Source organism: Strongylocentrotus purpuratus, unplaced genomic scaffold, assembly GCF_000002235.5.
Source record: "Strongylocentrotus purpuratus isolate Spur 01 unplaced genomic scaffold, Spur_5.0 spur5_scaffold_11, whole genome shotgun sequence".
In the NCBI taxonomy this organism is placed as follows: domain Eukaryota; kingdom Metazoa; phylum Echinodermata; class Echinoidea; order Camarodonta; family Strongylocentrotidae; genus Strongylocentrotus; species Strongylocentrotus purpuratus.
Genome location: NW_022145596.1, coordinates 793787 through 814851, shown reverse-complemented (window position 1 = coordinate 814851; position 21065 = coordinate 793787). Strand labels below are relative to the sequence as shown.

Sequence of the window (21065 nt, the reverse complement as noted above, 5' to 3'; positions counted from 1 at the left end):
CATCAGACAGCTGAAATTCCTGGCTTCATTATAAAATCCAAAAGTCAAAACAGGCCTAAATCCAAGGCAAAAGTAAAATAAAAATTTGCTTTTTAATAATACCCCGCTGGCGCTGGCCGCTCTGATCTAGCTAGTTAGCTAGAGCTAAGCTACGCGTACGTTGCGCTGGGGATCATGGTGGAGCGTACAATATTAGCTACGCGTAGCCTACAATAATTGCAATGCACTCGAGGGAGCGCGTACTACACGTACGCGCGCGCACTGGATCTCCATGGTCACGCGTACGCACCGTGCAATATAACTTTTTACTGCGCTTTTTCTGCACTCATTTCTGCAAAATCGTGCTTGCATCAAATTTTTTTCAATGTCATGTGACGCGTATTGACCAATCACGATGCTTAAAATACTAGAGCCATTTTATAATTTATTTTATTACTTCTTTCAGAATGTGTATTGTTCAGCACGTACAGACAGTCAGTAGACCCGAGGCTCCGGCTACAATACGGTACAGCAAGCGCGAGAGAAACCTTGTAGGCCTACCTTGTGTTCGTCTCTTCCGAAAGGTCCGCTAGGAACTAGGCCTATAACTGGAAGTATAACTTGACGTGACGAGAGTATAGATTTGTGTATTTCTGGGGTTATGCTATTTGATTTAGTTTTGGGATTGCAGATTTGAAGACTGTGCTGGATTTAATGTCCACGTTTAGTTGAGGTAGGTCATTCCATAGTTTTACAGCATCAGGGAAGAAGGATTCTGCAAATGGTGTTGATGAGCACTGAAAGGTAGTCAACTGTTTGTCATGTGTCCGCCTACTTCTTGATCCTTTCCTCTGGAGATAATCTCCTAGTGGAATATCTAGTTCTGCATTAGTCATCTTGTGGAGTGTAGTTACCCTTTGGATTAGGCGTCTCCTCTCTACGTTGTCCCATTTCAGTGTTGTCAGCATATTGGTGACACTGGACCGGGGAGTGAAGTCGCCCAACACGAACCTTGCTGCCCTTCGCTGAAGGGCAGAGATAGGTCTAGGTAGACAGTACAGGGGCAGCTAGGTAGACAGTACAGGGGCAGCGATTTGTTTTCATGACCGGGGGGGGGGGGGGGGGGGGGGGGGGAGGGGGACGAAATGCGAGGGACAAGGGAGCATAGCTCGTGAACAAGAGGGGCGAAGGTGACGGAAGGTGACTTCGATTTGCACGTACGCCATGTCGCCTTGATTCGCGATGGGCTGGAGTTGTTACCTTCGTGTACTGTGTCTGTACGTGTGGGTGTGTGTATGCGTGTTAAACGGGGGTTACCATGAAAAAGGAAACCACCCACTTATTATACATGTATATTCTTCTGCAATTATGAAATTGGACTGCTAAAAGTAAATTTTTTTAATGCTAATACATCCACAGGGGCATCCAAATATATCAAAATTGTAAAGATTAACTATCCACCCAATATTCAAAATTTCCCAAAACTTTGTATTACCTTTAAGAACACCCATTTGGTTGGAAAAAGTAAACGTATACCGGTATATTAAAACAGAAGAGGAGAAGGGGGAAGTATTATCTTGAGAAGATAATATAGACTACAACTATTCTCAACAGTAGTTATTATTATTCTTTAATTCTAATTTTGTTACCTCTCAGATTCAGAAGAGTCATAAGCCAACGCATCAACAATGGCAGAGAAATTCACCATTGAAGCTATCAACCAGCAAGAATACGAGGAATTCATTGAGAATTTCGAGAACATTGCTGAGCATGGTATATTAATAGCTGGAGCAGTCTGGTCGCATCGACCTTTCCAGAGCTTTGATCATTTACACCGTTGCTTCTGTGACTTTATGGATTCATTGCCCGAGTCTGGTGAGTATCTTTGTTTGTCTGTTGCGTGTCAAAATCTGTAACGGAATTTGTAAATGAATCTGGACGTCATCAGTGTGTATGTTCATCTGTTGGACGTTGATACGATAATCCACTATCATGCTTATTGTACCAATAGTGTTAAGTAAACCAGTGAATATGGTACGAGTTTTGTAAGGCCAAATATAAAAAATAATGTGTTTCTCGTCCAGACTTTCACAATACGGAGGAGGCAAGGCATTACTATTTAATATTTTTTTGCAATTTTTAGCTATTTTTTACCAAGATGGCTGCCATGCTAACTATAGCTGGCCAAGCCTATTTATTCATAGGCTTAAAAAAAAAAAAAAGTGAATAGTAAAAAAAAAAAAAAGGAGGCGGCGGCCAAAAAGGATGCGGGTTGGGATGAGAATCACTTAATTTTTTCGTTACATTTTGAGACAGTTCTCAACAGATTTTTGGGGAAAAGACTAGGAAAATATTGCTCTTGAAATTTGGCCTGATTGAAAATAAATATTTTCTGATGATTTTTTTTGGGGGTACTGTACTCACAAAATGTATTGATGTGCAAAGTACACGTTTTTGAACTAATTGGCATATATATATATGCAAACTTTCAAAAATGCTGCCATGTTTTACCATGTTTTACCATGTTTTGTGATGATAGTTGGTAGCAGTAGAAATAATCTTGTTTTACAGTGTCTTATAATAAATACATCTCTACATTCTTTTGACATCAGGAACATGCATGCACACACTATGTGCATCATCTCCACTCCCAATAAGGAGCATTCCTAAATTTCAATGTGGTCCGAGTCTGTGAGGGCATATTGCAAATTTCATTACAATGGCTTTATACATTCTACCTGGGGCCCCCATTTCTTAAACCTTATGAGCAATAACAAGATAGGATAATTGTACTAAACAACTGAAATCCTTGCATTTGATTGGCTATGAACAGATTGTGTCATAGTTATGAAATCTTTATGAAACAGGGCCCAGGTGTGAATTCCTCTCCTGGATATTGAATGGCAAATGACATCATTCGAATTATCTGTCAAGTATTCAAGCAACCAATATCAAAGTCAGCCTGATCAAAGTAATGGAAAGATGGAACATGTATCGAAAATACAATATCAGTCTTTCCATGTTATCCTGTCGTTATAGAAAAGTAATGAAACCAAATTGAGATCAACTTTTTTCTATTTCATAATAGGTAAGCAGTCCATCTTGCGATGTCATCCTAATCTTGCCGGTAAGCTTGCACGTCAAGGCAAACTAACATCGGAATCAGAGCAAGAGCAAGCAAGTGCTGGTTTATCTTCATTAACTGATGAACAGTACAATGAGATCCATAAGAACAATGACATATACCGCAAGAAGTTCTCCTTCCCGTTTGTGATCTGTGCGAGAGAGAATAAGATTGCTGCTATTCTTCAAGGACTACAAACTCGTATACAGAATGCAAGGGAATTAGAGCTTCAGAAAGGCATAGAGGAAGTGAAAAAGATTAGCTACTATAGACTCCTAGATATGATTCAGGAGAAGACTTTGTCACCAAAAAAACCTAAGTTATGAGGTCCATTGAAGCACCAGCATCATTGTCATTGAATAAGGAGTAGAGAATGTTGATACGATAACCTCCTTTCATCTAAACCATTTTTAGGAGAAGGCTTTGTCACCAAACAAATTTTAATTACCAACATTCTAGCTCAAATAATGAAGGTCCAGAGAAATCATCATCATCAGCAGCAGCATCAGCAGTATTAGCATCATCACTATCATCACCATCATCATCATGAATCATCATCATCATCATCATCATTATCATCATCATCATCAGCAGCATCAGCAGTATTAGCATCATCATTATCATCATCATCACCATCATCATCATGAATCATCATCATCATCATTATCATCATCAGCAGCATCAGCAGCATCAGCAGTATTAGCATCATCATCATCATCACCACCATCATCATCATCATCACCATCATCATCATTATCATCATCATCATCATCATCATCACCACCATCATCATCATCACCATCACCATCATCATCATCCAATGAGGAGCAGACTGAGAAAATGCTTAAGATTGAATCAAAAGAACAGTGATGATATATTGTTTTTGTTGTTTTTATTCAGTCTGTCCATTTGAAAAAGGAACAGTCGTCATGCTTGAATTTGTGTAGATCTTTTGGTGATAAACTGTTGGATAATGGGATGAAATTTCTTCAGGTTCATTTTTAAAAGGTTTTGAATACCGCTAGTTAGTTTATCAGGAAAACTGAGCAGATCATTTTATATAAAATCATACTTCTATAACCAATCCTCTAGTTACCTGCTTATCACAATTTACATTAACTCTAGTTTATCTGTTGTTATTATTATTATTATTATTATTATCCCTCTTTACTGGATTATTCAGCCCCCCCCCCCCAAAAAAAAAAAAAAAAAAAAAAGAAAAAAAAAAAACAACACAAACACAAGAGATCAGAAGTTGCAGTTTAATCGGGTAGAAAATAAATTCTCGATCAAAATGACACCAAGATCATAAATTTTAGGTTTTAATAAAACCAAAATAAAACAATAATATTGTGTCGATGATGTCGTTGAAATTGCAGAGACTCTTGTGTTGTGTTCCTTTTCGATCATCTTGTATAATACCTCTATTTTGTATCAAGGATGTAAACTAATACCAAGATTTAAAGAAAGTAAAATTTGACAAATTTAGTTTCAATGGTACTGGTACTATTGAACTTATCAAATTAATGTTGACAAAGTAGAAAGTGTATGGAATGCAATATTATCTGAGCTCAGTGTTGTGACAATAGTATCAATTGCCTTGTAAAAAACTTGTCTATTTTGATGATGATATTCTTGGCTTTAGAGTTTAATTTATTCATTTTTGTACTTATTGAAAAATTAATATGAATCTTTTCCTTACTCAAAATTAGTATTTTTCTCTTTAAATTCTCATATTTTATTTGGAATTTTTGACAAAGATATATATGGTAATATTCGCAGTGCCTTGATATTCACTAAAGAATTTTAGAACTCGCGAAAATATAAGCATGACATAACAGCATTTACAGTACCTGATTTAATACTTTCACGATCTTGTTGAGACATAAAAACTACTAACATCTAACCAATACTCTATCACATGAGTACAATGATGTACGTGTACTTGTGGTTTATAGTAAATCATTATCATGGGTTTCAGGTAAACTTAAGATTCTTGCCTTTAATCTTCCAAATTAATTTACCAATCTTACTACTTCTTGTGAGAAAATTTGATTCCATGAAACTTGTTTTATTATATATATATATATATATATATCTATACTTTGGACCTATAGAAAAATTCTTGCCTTTAATATTCATGTACATGAATTTACCAATTTAACTCCTTCCTTTGAGTATTTTTTCTCCATGAAAATTGTTTTGTCATCATGGTGGAATTGTCTTCGTACATTTTTACATTGTCCTAAAAATGCTAATGGCTTGTAATTGTTTTTTTCAAATAAATTTATGCTGTCTAATCTACATTGTGTTTGCAGCGTTTTCTAAATGTTTTCTTTGAATAACATTGTACTGCTTACTTGAATAAGACTTCCCGTTCAATGCAATAAGAGTAAAGAAAGATGATATATTTATTGCATGAAATATACACATAGATACACTTGCACATTACATGTATGTAAATATCTACTAGAATTCATTTATACATATCATTATGCCAAATTATATATTAATGCATGTATTTACAGGTTTTTTTTTCTATACAAGCAGCAAAGATAGAGATATGTATCTTACCCATTTTGTCAGCAGATTGTTGGAAAGAGATAATAATTTTGAGGACATATAAAGATAAAGTCTAAAGTTCATGGAAGTATTCAATGTAATTAAGTTCTTCTAATTAAAAGTTCTAGTCTTATATGAATAATGAAACTACAATTTAATACAAGAGTTGGCAAGTTCCGCTCACAGTACCTTGTAGATATGGACTAAAAAGGACAATCCCAATAAAACAAACAAAAAGATTAATACAAATTGGTGAAATTCAACTTTCTCTACACTTAAGTTTGACAAAAAGTAAACAGAAGGTTTGGTTCTGGTATGTCAGTTTGGACAATTTTAAATAGAAAAACAAAATGTCCACTTATATGAGTGCTCTTCAGATGTCCCTATATTTTATTTGAAATATGTTGACAAAAGCTCAGAAAGACTCGGAACAAATGTTATGCTATGTCTGTACGTAGTATCCAGCAAAATCTTTTCATTTCGATATATCAAAAATCTCACTGTATACATCGGGGCACTGTTTCATGAATCAGTCCTGAGAACAAGTTCACTGAAATCCCATTGTGTTAAATTTGATACACACGATTCAATGGGTTGGCGGTGAACTTGTACTTAGGATGGTTTCGTGAAACGCTGCCTAACCTTTCCCAATATCTTCTGGACAGTTTCTTTACAATGTAATCATGCAAGTACTCAATTCTATGTTTAAAGAGGAGGTTGAGTTTGGGGGAGAGGTGAAAAATGATTTGTGAGCATTATCATTGTTATTATGCAAGTGTGGAAGAACATCAGAGAAAAAATGTTCCCTGAAAAGCTTGGCTCTTCAAATGCCTTCATTTTCCAAATATGACAAGTAACGGCTTAAAATGAGGCCCGATTTTTATGCCACATGTTTATGTAGTCCTATATACATCTTTCTGTGTACAGTGCTTGTTACATTACCAAGGCTAGGCCAAATTTCTTATTATTTTGATGACTCCGGAACTTTGCAGTACACACCAATACTTATATGTTACTGTCTACATGATCAAATTTTTCTGATCAATTCCACACCGTTTTGTTCACAATGCAATCACATGACCAGAACTCAACTTTATCTTCAAGTGCACGTTCCATGAATCTAAATTAACACCAGTCTATGATAAAAATTAGTTGGTGAAAATAGTCAAATTTGACTGGTTGCCATATAATGCTGAATATAACAATAACAACAACAAACTTTCAGTTTTAGAACTTGTACTTGTCTGTACAGACACGATACAAAAGAATATGAATTGCCATCCTACATCAATCTAACATAATCTGGGAAATTGCTGAGCACCAACATGCAGTTGCCTAATCACAGGTTTTGCTAAAACAGAAAATAGATCAGATCTATTTCATGATTCTTAAACATAAATATATCCATTAAATAAAGATAATGTACTACAGTCAAACCTGCTTGAATGACCACCTGTCTACAAAGACCACATAAAATGGTTTCTCATTCAAACGTGTACATGTACTAAAAGGAACCTGTCTACAAAGACCACTTTTTGTGTTTCCCTTGGGCGGTCGCTATAGATGGGTTTGACTATATTAATAACTTAAGATTGCATTTCTTGAACACTTACTGGTACTTGAAAAGTAAGGATCGAGACAAATTTGAATTTCATTACATCAAAATGGATGGATATATTAAATTCCCCCTAACTGCCTTCCTCATGCAGATTCCACAAGTGACATATTGTAGAAACTGCCACCAATTGCGTTTATATGTCAGTATTAGGAATCTTCATTCAGATGGTACATGAATATTTTGTTTTGTAAAACTCTAATTCCCCTCAAAATTGAACATGTTTTCCTGGAATATGGCCAGGTATAAATGTTTCCACTAATAAGTCAGATATTATACTTGTGTAATGAATGAGTCCTTCCTTAATATACAAGTGCTGAGAAAGGTCATATACAAATACATAACATGTTTTCAACCAAGATTAAACTTGCCAAATATTCCAAATTGCATGAAAAGTGAGGTTAAAACTCATGTAACGATAACACTCCACTAAAGGCTGGTTCAGATACGGTGCGGTAAACCACCGACCAAAAAAACAAGATGCAGTTTTTATACGTATAAAATTAATTGCAACTGCGCGCAACAAACATGCTCTGTGTCATCAGATTCAGAAATGTGAAGTGTACTAAACTTTACGTCATCATAAAAAAACTTGTGGTCTTGCCGCATCATATCTGAACGAGCCTCAACTGTTTGATGACATGGAAGGGTGGTATTGGGAGAGATGAGAGTCCTGTGGTACAGTCAATTGACAATCAAAGAGGAGTTTCAGGGTTCAAATCCCTGGTGCAATTTCAATTTATATGATCATTTGTCTCTCTCAACCTAAGGTTGTTTGGAGTTAGTACCTGATAGCATTAAAGGTAAAGACCAGTTTTGGAAACGTCCCCCTCTCAAAAAATGAAATGGAAGCTCTTATTACCAATCATGTGAAAGAATATGTTTTAACCTAATACGTGATCATACAAATTTTGCCAAGAAACCGCCTACTAATTGATATATTTGGTAAATTATTATATCTACGGTATTTGGACCTGATAGATATAACGCAAGTGTTGCGCATGTGCCGCGCATGTGTGCATAGTCCCATATACATCTTTCTGTGTACAGTGCTTGTAACTTTACCAAGACTGGGCTAAATTTCCTATCATTTTGATGATTCTAGAACTTTGCAGTACACACCAATACAAATATGCTAGATGATCAACCTTTTCTGATCGATTCCACAACGTTTCTTTCACAATGCCATCGCATGACCATAACTGGTCTTTATCTTTAAGTCCTTGCACCGCCAATTAAATGGCTTCCACAGCTTAAGCCACAGTAATAGCTTTCAAAGCAATTCGGGAATGCCTAGCTTATTTAATTGCTCTACATGCTTTACATGTAATACAAAAGTGTCATGTTTTATATGATAATAAAAATTGCAAAACATCATGGAATGGTTTTTAATATCTTCCTTGACCTTCTATTAGCTGACTCAACTTCTCTTCTTTGACTTTTCTGATGTGAAGAAGCTGAAAAGAAGAAGGGGAAATATTATTGCATGATGTGAGGAATAAAGAGATAGGGCTTGATTGTATACAACTTTATATCAGTGCCAAGTTACATTAGCTACATGCACACAGATCCATGGTATTTTCAAACTTGAAGTTAGCGAACCTCAAAGTAAAAATTAAAGACGCACTAACAACGACGAGGGTTCTCATGGGGACAAATATTATTTACGAACCCCTTGAAATTTGAAGCATTGAGCCAAGCTTCGTAACCACAAATGCATCCTCAATGTCCCTAACTACAAGAATACTTCAAATCTTATAACCATGACCTTAACTCCGAGTTAATAGCTGATTGTGTGAACCTCACTTATAACTGTTACTGGCTATTGCAATGTCAAATCTAAAATGGCTGTGAACAAACTTGTTATAGAATTGTGCCACATGTTATTCATATCTGGTTTATGGAACGAGACCAAGGTATTACTATGTGAGAAATAAAAAGAGAAAAAATGTTTTTTTTCTTGTATGGTAGGTTACATAATAAAAAAAAATAAATAAAAAAAAACTATATTAGAATCATGATATCAATCAATGATACAATAATAATAATAATCATAATAATATTTAAAGTCCACTCCAAATTTTATTAAGTTAAACCGAAAATGGAAATTCTTTTTGCCCAATTGATCGTGAGCCCGGCAGCCACTGAGCAGCGCCAAATCGACGTTGCTCTATCCCTTATTGTTGAACGCCAAACAAGGTAGCAGCAACTCCCGTCTTTTAACGTCTTTTGGTATGACGCGGCCGGGGTTCGAACCCACAACCTCCCGGTTGTGAGGCAGACGCTCTACTGACTGAGCCATCACACCATATCTCTGAATATTGCATAGTTCATACCAAACAAAATATGAAGTACCGGTATTTGGCATATTACATCTTGCTGTAAGTGATGAAATACATTAACGGGAAATTGTAAACATACCGTATTACAAAACATTGTTCTTGTGGCAAAACCCCTTTATCAATTGATGACACAAATTTTAAGAAAAATCTGGCTTGCTCAAGACTGATTGGGAGAATCTTGTACGAGTCTTAATGCCCCACTGTACTACTTGTAGCTACTTGCTCCCTCTATATAGAAAACAATGCATAATCGGTGACCATTGGTCCCCCATGATCCTCTTTTTCTTATGTTAATTGAGAGCTGAGTTGAAGAGATAGCCACCTGTCAGTGATCTCCCTGGGTGGTCTAATCCCTCCTGGCCAAACTAGTACAGACGGCCTTTAAAAATTAAAGTTAAAAAAGAAAAAGCCTTGGACTTACTTTTCTTTGTTCACTAAACAGCTTCAAGAATTCATCAAGCGTGACCTTATCTTGTAAGAACCTCTCAGCGAGGTCATCCGATTGGTGCTCGGCATCAGCTGCTGATACTCTCATATTATCCATCAGGTGAGAAAGAGAGCATTGCTGAAAAATAGCAGGTAAAGGGCAAACGATCATCACCTAGGTCAGGCCTAAAATACAAACTTGTTGGATTGCCCTTTGCGACCCAAAAATCTGAAAATCTATGGTCAGATGCACTCAGCATCAGCTGCTAACAATCAATCATGTATATTCCACCAGGAAAAAAACAGTTTCTCAGTTTAAAATTTAGAGATCAAGATTCTACTCTTGTTTGTATAAAAAATTATACTCAGACGACTGTGTAAGACTAAAGTTGGTTGTGAATTCATAAGAAATTTACATTATTTAAGAGGGAAATTTATTTGTACAGCTGCAAACATACTCTGTAAGACAAAGATCTCCCTACATGACACGATTTGGTATAAAATCACTACAGTATTTTTACCTCATTTAAGCTCTGTTGCTGGAGACATTTCATGTCAAAGTTGTTTTTAAGATCATTCCTAAATTTGACAGTTTCTTCCACCTCTCTCCTGAGTCTTTCTATCTCTGGTTGGTAGCTCAGGTTTAATTCTAAACAGAGAGAAAAATACAAATGAAGTAGTGAAATAACTTATACAAACAAAAATCATAGGAACACCATACCATGTATCAGGATTAGCATAACAGCTAATTTAAACTGCAAAAATAGCTATTAAAAAAAAAATGTTATTCTTATGTGAGCACACAAAACATGATCAACATCCATCCATCCAATGCAAGATGCAAGATCTAGCCTCGGGGACAAATGCTCTCAGATCTTTGTGATTATAAAAGATGTTCCATTGTCTGTTCCTTCCTGCAACCATACCATCCGTCCATACTCATAGCACCTGCTTAATATCATAGGCAGATATATCATAACCTTGACATTATCAAAAATATATATTAGGTGTACAGTCAATAACATTTGGGCTCGGTGAATTGGCTTAGAAATAGCATCAGCTGGCAGTGCAATACGAGTAACCAGGCTGGTTCATGTTCAATGCTCATACATCTATATGTTGAAGCTGCAAAATACCTCCTAAAAATGCCTCCTAAAAATGCCCCCTAAAAATGCCCAGTGAGAATTATCTAGGTGCTCTCTGACGACCGATGACACTAACCCTTTTATAGAGCAGAGTCAGATGAAAGGTGGGGAAACAAAAAGAGCAAAGTCAGATGAAAGATGGGGAACAAGAAGAGCTGACTCACTTGCTATTTCTTCACATGACTGATAAAGCTCTGTACGATCTATGTGCATCTTAGACAGCTGAGGAACATTTCTAAAAATCACATCTAGCTTGTCGTCATCCTCTATCAGGTCTTGAAGCTGCTCTTTGGTGTAGTCTTTGAATAAGTCATTAAATGAAGGAGGGATAGCTGGCATATTGTAGTGATGGCCATCATTCTACAAAAACAAAACAATACAAAATACTCTCATCATCTTCCATTTTAAAGTAAAAAGCAAATATTTGTACAACTATGTAATATCTATCTAGTGAATCATTGTAAAGATCTTAAAGGTTTATGGTTATATTATATGTACTATAGATCAGAATGTGGGAAGAATAAAGACAAAGTGAGTGTGAATTAGCTCCAGGACTAAAACAAAATAAATAAATAAAAAAGGGCACAAAAATGTTACTTCTATAGATACAATAGAGTACCAAAACTGTGACGTCATAAAAATCTATTTTTGGAATTTTTCAATTTTTTCTTCATTTTCCGAAAGAGCACCAAAAATAATGTCCAAATGTCGAAACCAATTGAAAATGTTAAGTATTGGCTACGATATGATAATGAACATCTGAATAAATATATTTCCTGTAAGACCTCAGTGTTATTTGCTCTGGCTCGTAATGGTTAGGAGTCAGGGGGGTGTTTCACAAAGATCCTAAGTTGAACTTATCTCTTAGTTGGACTTAAAAGTTATGGAAAGCCATTAGCATCCTTGAATATATTTTGTAAAAGTTATTTTAAAAGGCATAAAATGTTGATTCAAATCATTTATATTTTCTATTATCATGAAAAATTTCATGTTCTTGATGTGGAATTTATGAAAAGTCTAAAATACTTCAATTTTTGCTTTTTAGTATATTTCATTTTAAGGCTACAAATGGCTTTCCATAATATTTAAGTCGAACTTAGAGTTAAGTTTGACTTAGAATCTTTGTGAAACACCACCCCAGAGCAAATAACACTGAGTTCCTATAGGAAATATATTTATTCAGATGGTCATATCGTAGCCAATACTTAACATTTTCAATTGGTTTTCAACATTTGGACATTATTTTTGGTGCTCTTTCGGAAAATGAAGAAAAAAATTGAGAAATTCCAAAAATAGATTTGTGATGACGTCACACTTCACCACTCTAGACACCTTGACCAAGATGTGGCAATGTTAGGCAATTTTCAGGTAAGCAATCAGTTCATTAACAGCATCTCTGATCTTCGAAACCACCCAAATGTTGCATTTTGTGTTTCAGCTAGAGCCCAATAACGGTGCATTTGGTCACGATTGTCAAACATAATAGTTTTTAGCAATTCCTGAAAGATTATATTTTTTCTATGACATTTCAATACTTAGAAGCACAAAACAATCTACAAATGATATTTTGGCAGTGTTTTGTAGACCTACATGTATGCTTTTCTGATCTTGAGTTTGTTATAGTCAATTTGATTTACATATGAACCTAGGTAGTACTTCTTCTTCCTGAAAGTGCAGGCTTCATGAAATGAAGATTAAGGCATTTTGATCTCCTATAACTTTATAACAGAATTCATAAGCTACATGTACATGTACTAGTATATACTAGAACTACAGGTATAAACTGATAGGCTTTAAAGCCCCTCTGCACTGGTTTGGCATGAAGAGATTAGCCCTCAAATCAGCTCTCAATTAACATAAGAAAAAGGGCATCATGGGGGATCAACAGGAACCGCTTAGGCATTGTTGGCTGTATAGAGGGCGCAAGTAGCTATAAGTAGTGTAGTGGGGCTTTAAATGCCTTTTCTTTAAAGTAACATTCTTTGGGACTGGACAATCTTCTTCTTTTCTTTAAATTACAAACATCCAATCGTGATGATTAATATATCATTTTAAAAATACTATGTCCCTTTTGCAGCCAACATCAAATTCTGTAGAACTTTGCAGGAATTGTGAATATGTCATGTGCATTATGTCCTATCTGTGAAATTCAAACATAAGCAGTATCCTAGTATTGAAATTATGGAAAGAAACCCATTTACCTTCTAGACACTGTCAGACACTATTGAGTGAGTGACTGAAAATCTTTTTTTTTGGTGGTAATAACATACATGTTTATAAAATGAGCTGTAACAGGTACATGAGCATTTTTCTACATCAATAACCTACTACTTGTAATGGCAAAACTTAAACTGATTGAAACTTTGTGCAGCACACAACGTACGACCATTCGGTAAAAGGGTTCGAAAACTAGACTATTACTTAGGTGATTGCAATCACTTAAAGGGATCGTTTAACAATGTTAAATCTGAGATACACGGTCCTACATGTTACTAGTGTCTGTGATATGGTGTAATATTAAAGCCCTAAAAAAATCGCGCTACAAAATGATCAAGAAGTGCCTCAAAAAAGTAAAAATCTTTGAGTGACCGGTTTTACCATACTCGTTTTCCCAATAGACTGTAGTGTTATGAAAACCGTCCGGCGAACGGTTTTCAAAAATTGTTATTCCAATCATTAATATCTTGATAATCAGACAGGCGATCGGCTTGTAAAAGTCATGGAGTTCCTGACTGACCTAAAGGTTTATAATCATCATTGCAGCATGAGCTAAATCAAGGATTATTTCTAAAGGATCTAAGACAAAGTTACCGGATCCCTTTAAGTTTATTCGACAACTTATGGTCGATTTTTCCCCCTAAAAGCCATTTTCAAGCCCTTTTGTTTTGAGGGAAGTTCTAAATTAGTATTGTCTTTCAAATGCTGTTGGAATTTAACCTTTTCATTTTTGGGCCTGCAAATAAGACATAGTACCTTTAAAGCTGGAAAATCCCCTCTTTCAGAATCAGACCTAAACTAAGGAGGCATTTGTGGTTCTGTGGTGCTGGCTCACATATTATGATATACAGTGTACAAATAATCATCATATCGTATACTTTTTTTTCAATTTTCAATTCGATAGCATCTCAGTATAAAGGTTGATTAAACTTACCAGACCACGAATTCCTAACATACCAGGTACCGGTATGTTGGGTTCCACATCCAGACCATTCACAGGTGCCACTCTTGCAGATGATGATGCTGAAGATGTTGCTACTGGTACCGTTGATGTTAACGGATACGATGAAGCACTGGATGGAGGATGAGGGGCGGGCATCTGTGGTGTATACTGGTTGGGAGGCGTGGCTGTGGCCATGCTGGAGTGGGGCGTGGTCATTGAGGAGTGGGGCAGGGCCATGCTAGGATGAGGTGGAGTCATGTGTGGTGAGGAATGGTGTGGAGGTGTTGGTTGATGAGAGTGGGGTGGTGTCTGATGTTGTTGTAATGGATTGTGTGATGGTACGGGGTGTTGCAGGGGTGGCAGCTGTTGTTGTGTAGGTGTTGGCTGGGGCATGAAATGCTGGTACTGGGGTACTGTTGGAACCGCTCTTCTAGAAATGATCAAGAGAAAGGTGAAACATTAGAAACTATCATTCATATATATATGTTTCACAAGAGAAATCCTTGACATGATTTACATGAATACAACATTTACAATTACAGAATGGATTATAAACTTTACAGGAAAATATAATAGAAAGAGTGAAAACGAGAAAGAAAAGGCAAATAGGTCAGAAGATGTAAGATTGAACAAGAATGAGGAACAAGATTTGATATTAACTCACTGTTGGCTGGCATCTGGTTGGATGAACATGGGAGCTTTACAGAATTCTTGAACCATATTTTGAACCAGTCTTCCCAAGTCTGTTTGTACATTGAACTGCAGGAAAGAGTGTAAACTACATGAGCAACATATGGAACATCAACATGTGGAGTGGTATGTGCAGCACTTTGTTACTGCAAGGAATAGGTGCGAATGCAATTTGGGATTAGATTAGATTGAAACAATACTCAAACAGCCATATTGCCAAGATCATAACTGACCTGGGGGTGTTTCACAAAGATCTTAAGTTGAACTTATCTCTAAGTTGGACTTAACAATTATGGAAAGCCGTTTGCATCTATGACAATATTTTGTAAAAGTTATTTTAAAAGGCATGAAATGTTGATTCAAATCATTCATATTTTCTATTATCAAGGACATTTCATGTTCTTGATGTGGAATTTATAAAAAGTCTAAATTATACTTGATTTTTCACTTTTGAATATATGTTATTTTAAGGGTACAAATGGCTCTCCATAATTTTTAAGTTTAACTTAAAGTTAAGTTCGACTTAGGATCTTTGTGAAACACCTCCCAGGAGCGTAAAAGGGATTTCTTGCAAAAAATATGCACAGTAAAACTTTCCCTCAAAAGGATGATAATATGCCAGTGAATAATCTCAATCTTAAAGAGAAGGTTGAGTTCTGGGAAGAGGTGAACATTAATTTGTGAGCATTATCATTGTTATAATGCAAGTGTGGAAGTACATCAGATAAAAAATGTTCCTTGAAAGGCATGACTCTTCAAATGCCTCAATATATTGAATATGGCATGTAACAGCATAAAAATCAGGCATATTTTTATGCAAAATGTTTGTGCAGTCCTATTTAACATCTTCATGTGTACAGTGCTTGTAACTTTACCAAAACTGGGCCAAATTTCTTATCATTTTGATGATTCCAGAACCTTGCAGTACACACCAATACTTATATGCTAGCTCGATGATTAACCTTTCTGATCAATTCCACACCCTTTTCTTTCACAATGCAATCTCATGACCAGAACTCAACTCTATCTTTAAAATAGGTTTTGTTCCTCTCCAAGCATTCCCCTGAGATGCTGTAAAATTTGGACCAAGGTTAACAAACTATCTGATCAGAACTTTGCTCCCAATAACAAACCACATGAACAATCAAATCTGTATCTTTTCAGAAAAATTATCAGTAGGCCTTTAGAAAGTTCTAGAAAACAGATGAAAATGTTTTTTCTTCAAATCATCAAGCGCAGAAATGAAAACTTACGTTGATAAGAGGCAAGTATCGAACTACTTGCATGGATTCATCTAAGAAGCTGTAAAATTTGGACCAAGGTTAACAAACTATCTGATCAGAACTTTGCTCCCAATAACAAACCACATGAACAATCAAAACTGTATCTTTTCAGAAAAATTATCAGTAGGCCTTTAGAAAGTTCTAGAAAACAGATCAAAATGTTTTTTCTTCAAATCATCAAGCGCAGAAATGAAAACTTACGTTGATAAGAGGCAAGTATCGAACTACTTGCATGGATTCATCTAAGAAACCATGCCTCATTGGTGGGGCTACTGTGATAATTGGCTTTGTCTGTGGGAAATCAGCTGGCAAAGAACTACAAAAGAACAAAATGAAACTGAGAATTGATTTCAGGATACACCAAAAAGGCTTCATATGGGTTAAATACCAGTACATACAACACAATCTTTTTTTTCATAAAAAATGAAATGTGGATCTTAGTAGAATTATGATTGAATATGACATCAATTGTGAGGTTAAGTCTACATTTACTTGCATAAACAGGAAAAATGTATTCATTTATAGTTTTATACACATTGAGTTATAGTACATCGAGTACTGGGAAAATCCTAAAACTCTGATTTCAAATGCTCTAAAACACAACACAAAATGTCAAGATTATGCAAGGTAACTGCATTGGCTTTACATCAGTACTATTTGGCAAAGGCTTAGACATTTGCTCTTGAGTTGAACCTGCAATCAATAGTGATTAAATATCACTTCTATCACAGAGCCAGATTAAATTTAAGTGGTATTATCAAGTCACTATTGCTGGGAATGAGAATGGTTGGTATACATGGTAAAGAATGTAACAAGGTTCATGTTAGTGGGTGTAAAATTGTTTGCATTGGTTGGTACTTACATAGTAAATGTTACATGATTCACCCCACAAGTGAATCCAACTCTGTACTCCTCATCTCGCTTTAGCTCTACCACGCTGGAAAAAAAAATGCAAAAGTAATCGGAGCAAAATGACTGGCATCAGTACATCTTTACTCTTTGATGGGAACAAAGATGAAACAAGCTACCTTGTCATAAGACAACCCAAATTCGTTTTTTATTTCAATTCGATCTCATTTTAATTCGATCACAATGAAACCTTAAAAAAAAGGATGTTGTATTGCCCTTTAGTTGCCAACACATAGGTCGGTCAGTCGGAAATCTCTATATATTTTTTTTTCTCTCCCTCTTTGAGCTGATATTTCTCACTTATGAATGCTTTAAGGTACATTTATGAAAATTTAAAAAAATGACAATTTCAATACTGATACTAATTTACCCATTTTCCAAAACAAGAAGACATACAATTCATTTTGAAAAGGAAAAGAATTTGCAATTATCCCCCCCCCCCTCCCCCAGGTTTAAAGTTTAAACCATCCTGATGGATTTGTTAAACAGAGCATGACCTTACTTTGGATTAAGGGATCTTACTTTGGATTAAGGGATCTTACTTTGGATTAAGGGACCTACTTTGGATTAAGGGATCTTACTTTGGATTAAGAGACCTACTTTGGATTAAGGGATCTTACTTTGGATTGAGTGCTCTTAGAGAGTCTATCTGTTTGGATCGTTGAGCTTGTAGAGGTGTGACGGCTGGAAGATTGCTCTTGGGAGCACCAAATCCAGGGAACCAAGACATGGTCAAGAAAAGTTGGTTGTGATGCTTCCCAGAACTTGAGTTTCTTAGAACTTCTCAGCATGCAACTAAGTTTGCTGCAATGTCCAGACGATGGGTCACTGCTGTATCACTCCTAAAATTTGTAAAACGAAACAAGTGAAGAATTACATAACTTGTTCAGTCATTTCAGTGATCCGATATTACTCATATCTTATTCTTAATCAAAACTGATGAAACTGACGGAATATATTTGTCATTAAAAAAAATATCAAAACATTCATCAGACAAATTGAAAATCAAGGTTTCATGCGATATATTTTTATTTCAATGTTATTGCGAAATCTAAGTAAAAATTGTGGTTAATGTAAATAGTCTACTATACTACATGTTCAGCAAATTGACCTTATTGATGTTCACATTCATCTTCACGACATAGACTTCTGTGTTTATTTGCTCAAACAACGGATCACACTGGATGCCTCCGGAGGTTGTGCCATTTCGTGCTAGACTGTCTAGCGCGACTTTTACCTCGTGTTTGTGCTTTGTCCTTTGTGCCACGAGCGTTTAGATCTACAGTGGACAAAGGACGACACGAGGTAATCTCCGGAGGTTACCTCGCATTTTACCTAGATCTAAACGGGGTATAAGATTACAGTCGCTAACTTAACACACGCGCGCCCTCGCACTCGACCATCGGGACAGTATGTAGACTAATTCAATTGTAACGTGCTGCAGTTTGCCATGAATCCTGTGAGAAAGTGCATATTTTAAGTCTTCGTTTTTAGGAAAAGTACTCCAAAAAAGGGACGAAAATTGACAACGAAACAGGTAACAAACATATCGACTTTTAAATCATGACCTTTATTTGGACATTTGATAAATATTTACTTAATTTGGGGTATGCTTTAGTAGGGTATCTCCACGCCGGAGTTACGGGTCAAATTTTGGATAGATTCTAGACTTCTCTGAACTGAACTAGCGAGTTACGGGTCAAATTTTGGATAGACTTCTGAACTAGCGCCGTGATCTTTTTCATGACAAGTTGATACAATCATATAAATACTTAATAACTACTCACTTTGCGCCGTTGAGATGAGATTTTTATGGTAATAATTGCAAACCTCAGTTGCTTTTGAGTCGGGTCATATCATCACGTCATATCCAGAAAAAGATTTCCATATTCTGATATCCGAGGAAAAGTCGACTACTAAACACCTCGACTAACCCAAAGCGCGACCACCTATCCTTGATAGCTCGATCGTATGGGTTTAGGTTTAGACCCTAAACATGTCAAGTTTGAGTTCGTTGGTATATAGACGGGTATTTTTGTTTTGTAATATTCTTTATTGTATTCACTCAGTAAATAATATTAATTCATACAAATTGTAATATATAACATATTGGAACCAATTACAGAGTACAAAATACAGTAATCTCAATTATATTGAATGAATTAATATTGTTATAACCCTCTATATTTTGTTCTGTAGTACTAGTATCTCTATTACATATTATAATTTATAACATATTGGAACAAAGTACAGACTACAATCAACTTAGTTATATCGAATGAATAAAGTTTGTTATATCCCCTATCCCCGTTAAAAACAAAACCAACAACAACAAATACAAAACAAAAACAGAAAACAAAACAAAACAAAAAACAAAAAACAAAACAAAACAAAACAAAACAAAAAACGAAACAAGAAGACGTGGGCAGTCTATGGCAGTCGAGACCGGTCAATCACACACAGCTGTGAACCGAGCAGGCCCCCCCTTTCCTCATCCCTTGCATTTTCTTGCATATTGTCCATGTTTACCTTGAGATGTTCCCATTTTTTATAGTGGAGCGTCAACGTATTTCGTTCAGTAGCACTCTTTCTTTTTTCCTGTTTACTTTTGAATATTTTCTCTCTTATTTCTTCAATACTTGGAGTCTTCTTTTTTTCCCTACTAATAAATATCAAATATTTAATTAATAAAACCACGTGATTAATCATTTGCCTATCTTCGGTTATTTCGTCTAATCCAATGTGAACTTTCTTCCAGCTCATATCTTTAAGGATTGGAATATCCAAACTATCACTACATTGATCCCATAAAAAAATATGTGCCTATATATGTTTCCTCTTCTTTTCCACAAAATGAGCATTTATCACTTAATATAGACCAACGAATTTTAACGGATAACATATCGATCAGTCACATTCTCATGATACTGAATTCATTATTTCGATATAAATTGCCATTAAGAGCGGATATGATATAATTAAAAACGTTTTGAAGAGAGGAAACCAAAAAGTCATTGGTGGGCGGTATCTGAATTTCAAAGAGAAAATCACATTTCTAGAAAGTTCAATTTCTGCTCTTTCACTGCTCTTTCCTCAATCAGGAAAAATGAGCCAGGACTAACAAAGTTCTGTTTGTTTTAAGTAATGCTTGCATTTGCATAATTTGATTAACCTAGTTCATTTTCAATGGCTGCCTGTCGTAGCAACAAACGAAAAGGCAGAAATTGAACTTTCTGGAAACGTTATTTTCTCATTGAAATTTTACCGCCCGCGAAATGACTTTTTGATTTCCTCTCTTAATTGTTTTTTAATCACTCATGCGTAAAATATGCATCATATGAGTTGCATCAAATGAAAGAGGAAGATCTAAGCTTTACAAAAATTTGCCATCATAATTCCAATTAAGTTATGATAAAACGTCAATATTTTTCGTTTCGTTTTTTCTGGGACGCACTGTATATTTGATGCCAGTGGCAGATCTGGGGGACCGAGGGGCCAGGGCGGTATTCTGAACATTGTTGTAAGTTTTGTGTTATCTTTTGTTGTATCTTCCAGAGATAACACAGCGCTAATATTGTTGTAAGTTGGTATTCTGAACATTGTTTTATCCCTGTGTTATCTCTTGAAGGACCGCCTCTATCTTATCAGTTTGACCATTGATGACACGCCCATTTTTATGGACCCTACCAATCAAAATCTATTTTATATAAGCATGATAAGTAGGTCAACCAATAGGAATACTTTATGCCATATCTGAAGATGCGCCTAGCGCATACTAATCTTGGGCGTAATTAGTAATTGAGCGTGCACTATTACGCGCGTGGATCATG

The 21065-nt window shown here is 35.7% G+C and overlaps 2 protein-coding genes across 5 annotated transcripts in view; one reads left to right on the top strand and one right to left on the bottom strand.

The window, feature by feature from the left end:
* The window catches only part of LOC752107 (2-oxo-4-hydroxy-4-carboxy-5-ureidoimidazoline decarboxylase), a 4887-nt gene extending 1336 nt beyond the window's left edge, over positions 1-3551 (top strand). For 2 of the 3 annotated variants that reach the window (XM_011667543.2, XM_001175503.4), the window contains exons 2-3: positions 1636-1854; positions 3068-3551. In XM_011667543.2, coding sequence (XP_011665845.2) covers positions 1668-1854; positions 3068-3429 — 549 coding nt within the window. In that variant the 5' untranslated portion in view covers positions 1636-1667 and the 3' untranslated portion in view covers positions 3430-3551. Of the gene's footprint in view, positions 1-560; positions 713-1635; positions 1855-3067 lie in introns of those variants that run through there. The other variant, XM_030980277.1, reaches the window with a different exon arrangement.
* A 4848-nt stretch (positions 3552-8399) lies between these two features.
* LOC752237 (vacuolar protein sorting-associated protein 37A) lies at positions 8400-19154 on the bottom strand. Of its 2 annotated transcripts, XM_030980275.1 has the most exons (10): positions 19023-19154; positions 17856-18077; positions 17189-17263; positions 16528-16642; positions 15018-15112; positions 14345-14783; positions 11358-11553; positions 10570-10697; positions 10044-10187; positions 8400-8737 (listed from the first exon to the last, which is right to left on the bottom strand). In XM_030980275.1, the coding sequence occupies exons 2-10, from the start codon at positions 17963-17965 to the stop codon at positions 8669-8671; spliced, it is 1371 nt and encodes a 456-aa protein (XP_030836135.1). In that variant the 5' UTR covers positions 17966-18077; positions 19023-19154; the 3' UTR covers positions 8400-8668. The 2 variants fall into 2 exon arrangements, with proteins under 2 accessions (XP_030836135.1, XP_030836136.1); XM_030980276.1 differs by lacking the exons at positions 16528-16642; positions 17189-17263; positions 17856-18077; positions 19023-19154 and adding an exon at positions 16297-16365.
* Positions 19155-21065: the final 1911 nt, after the last annotated feature.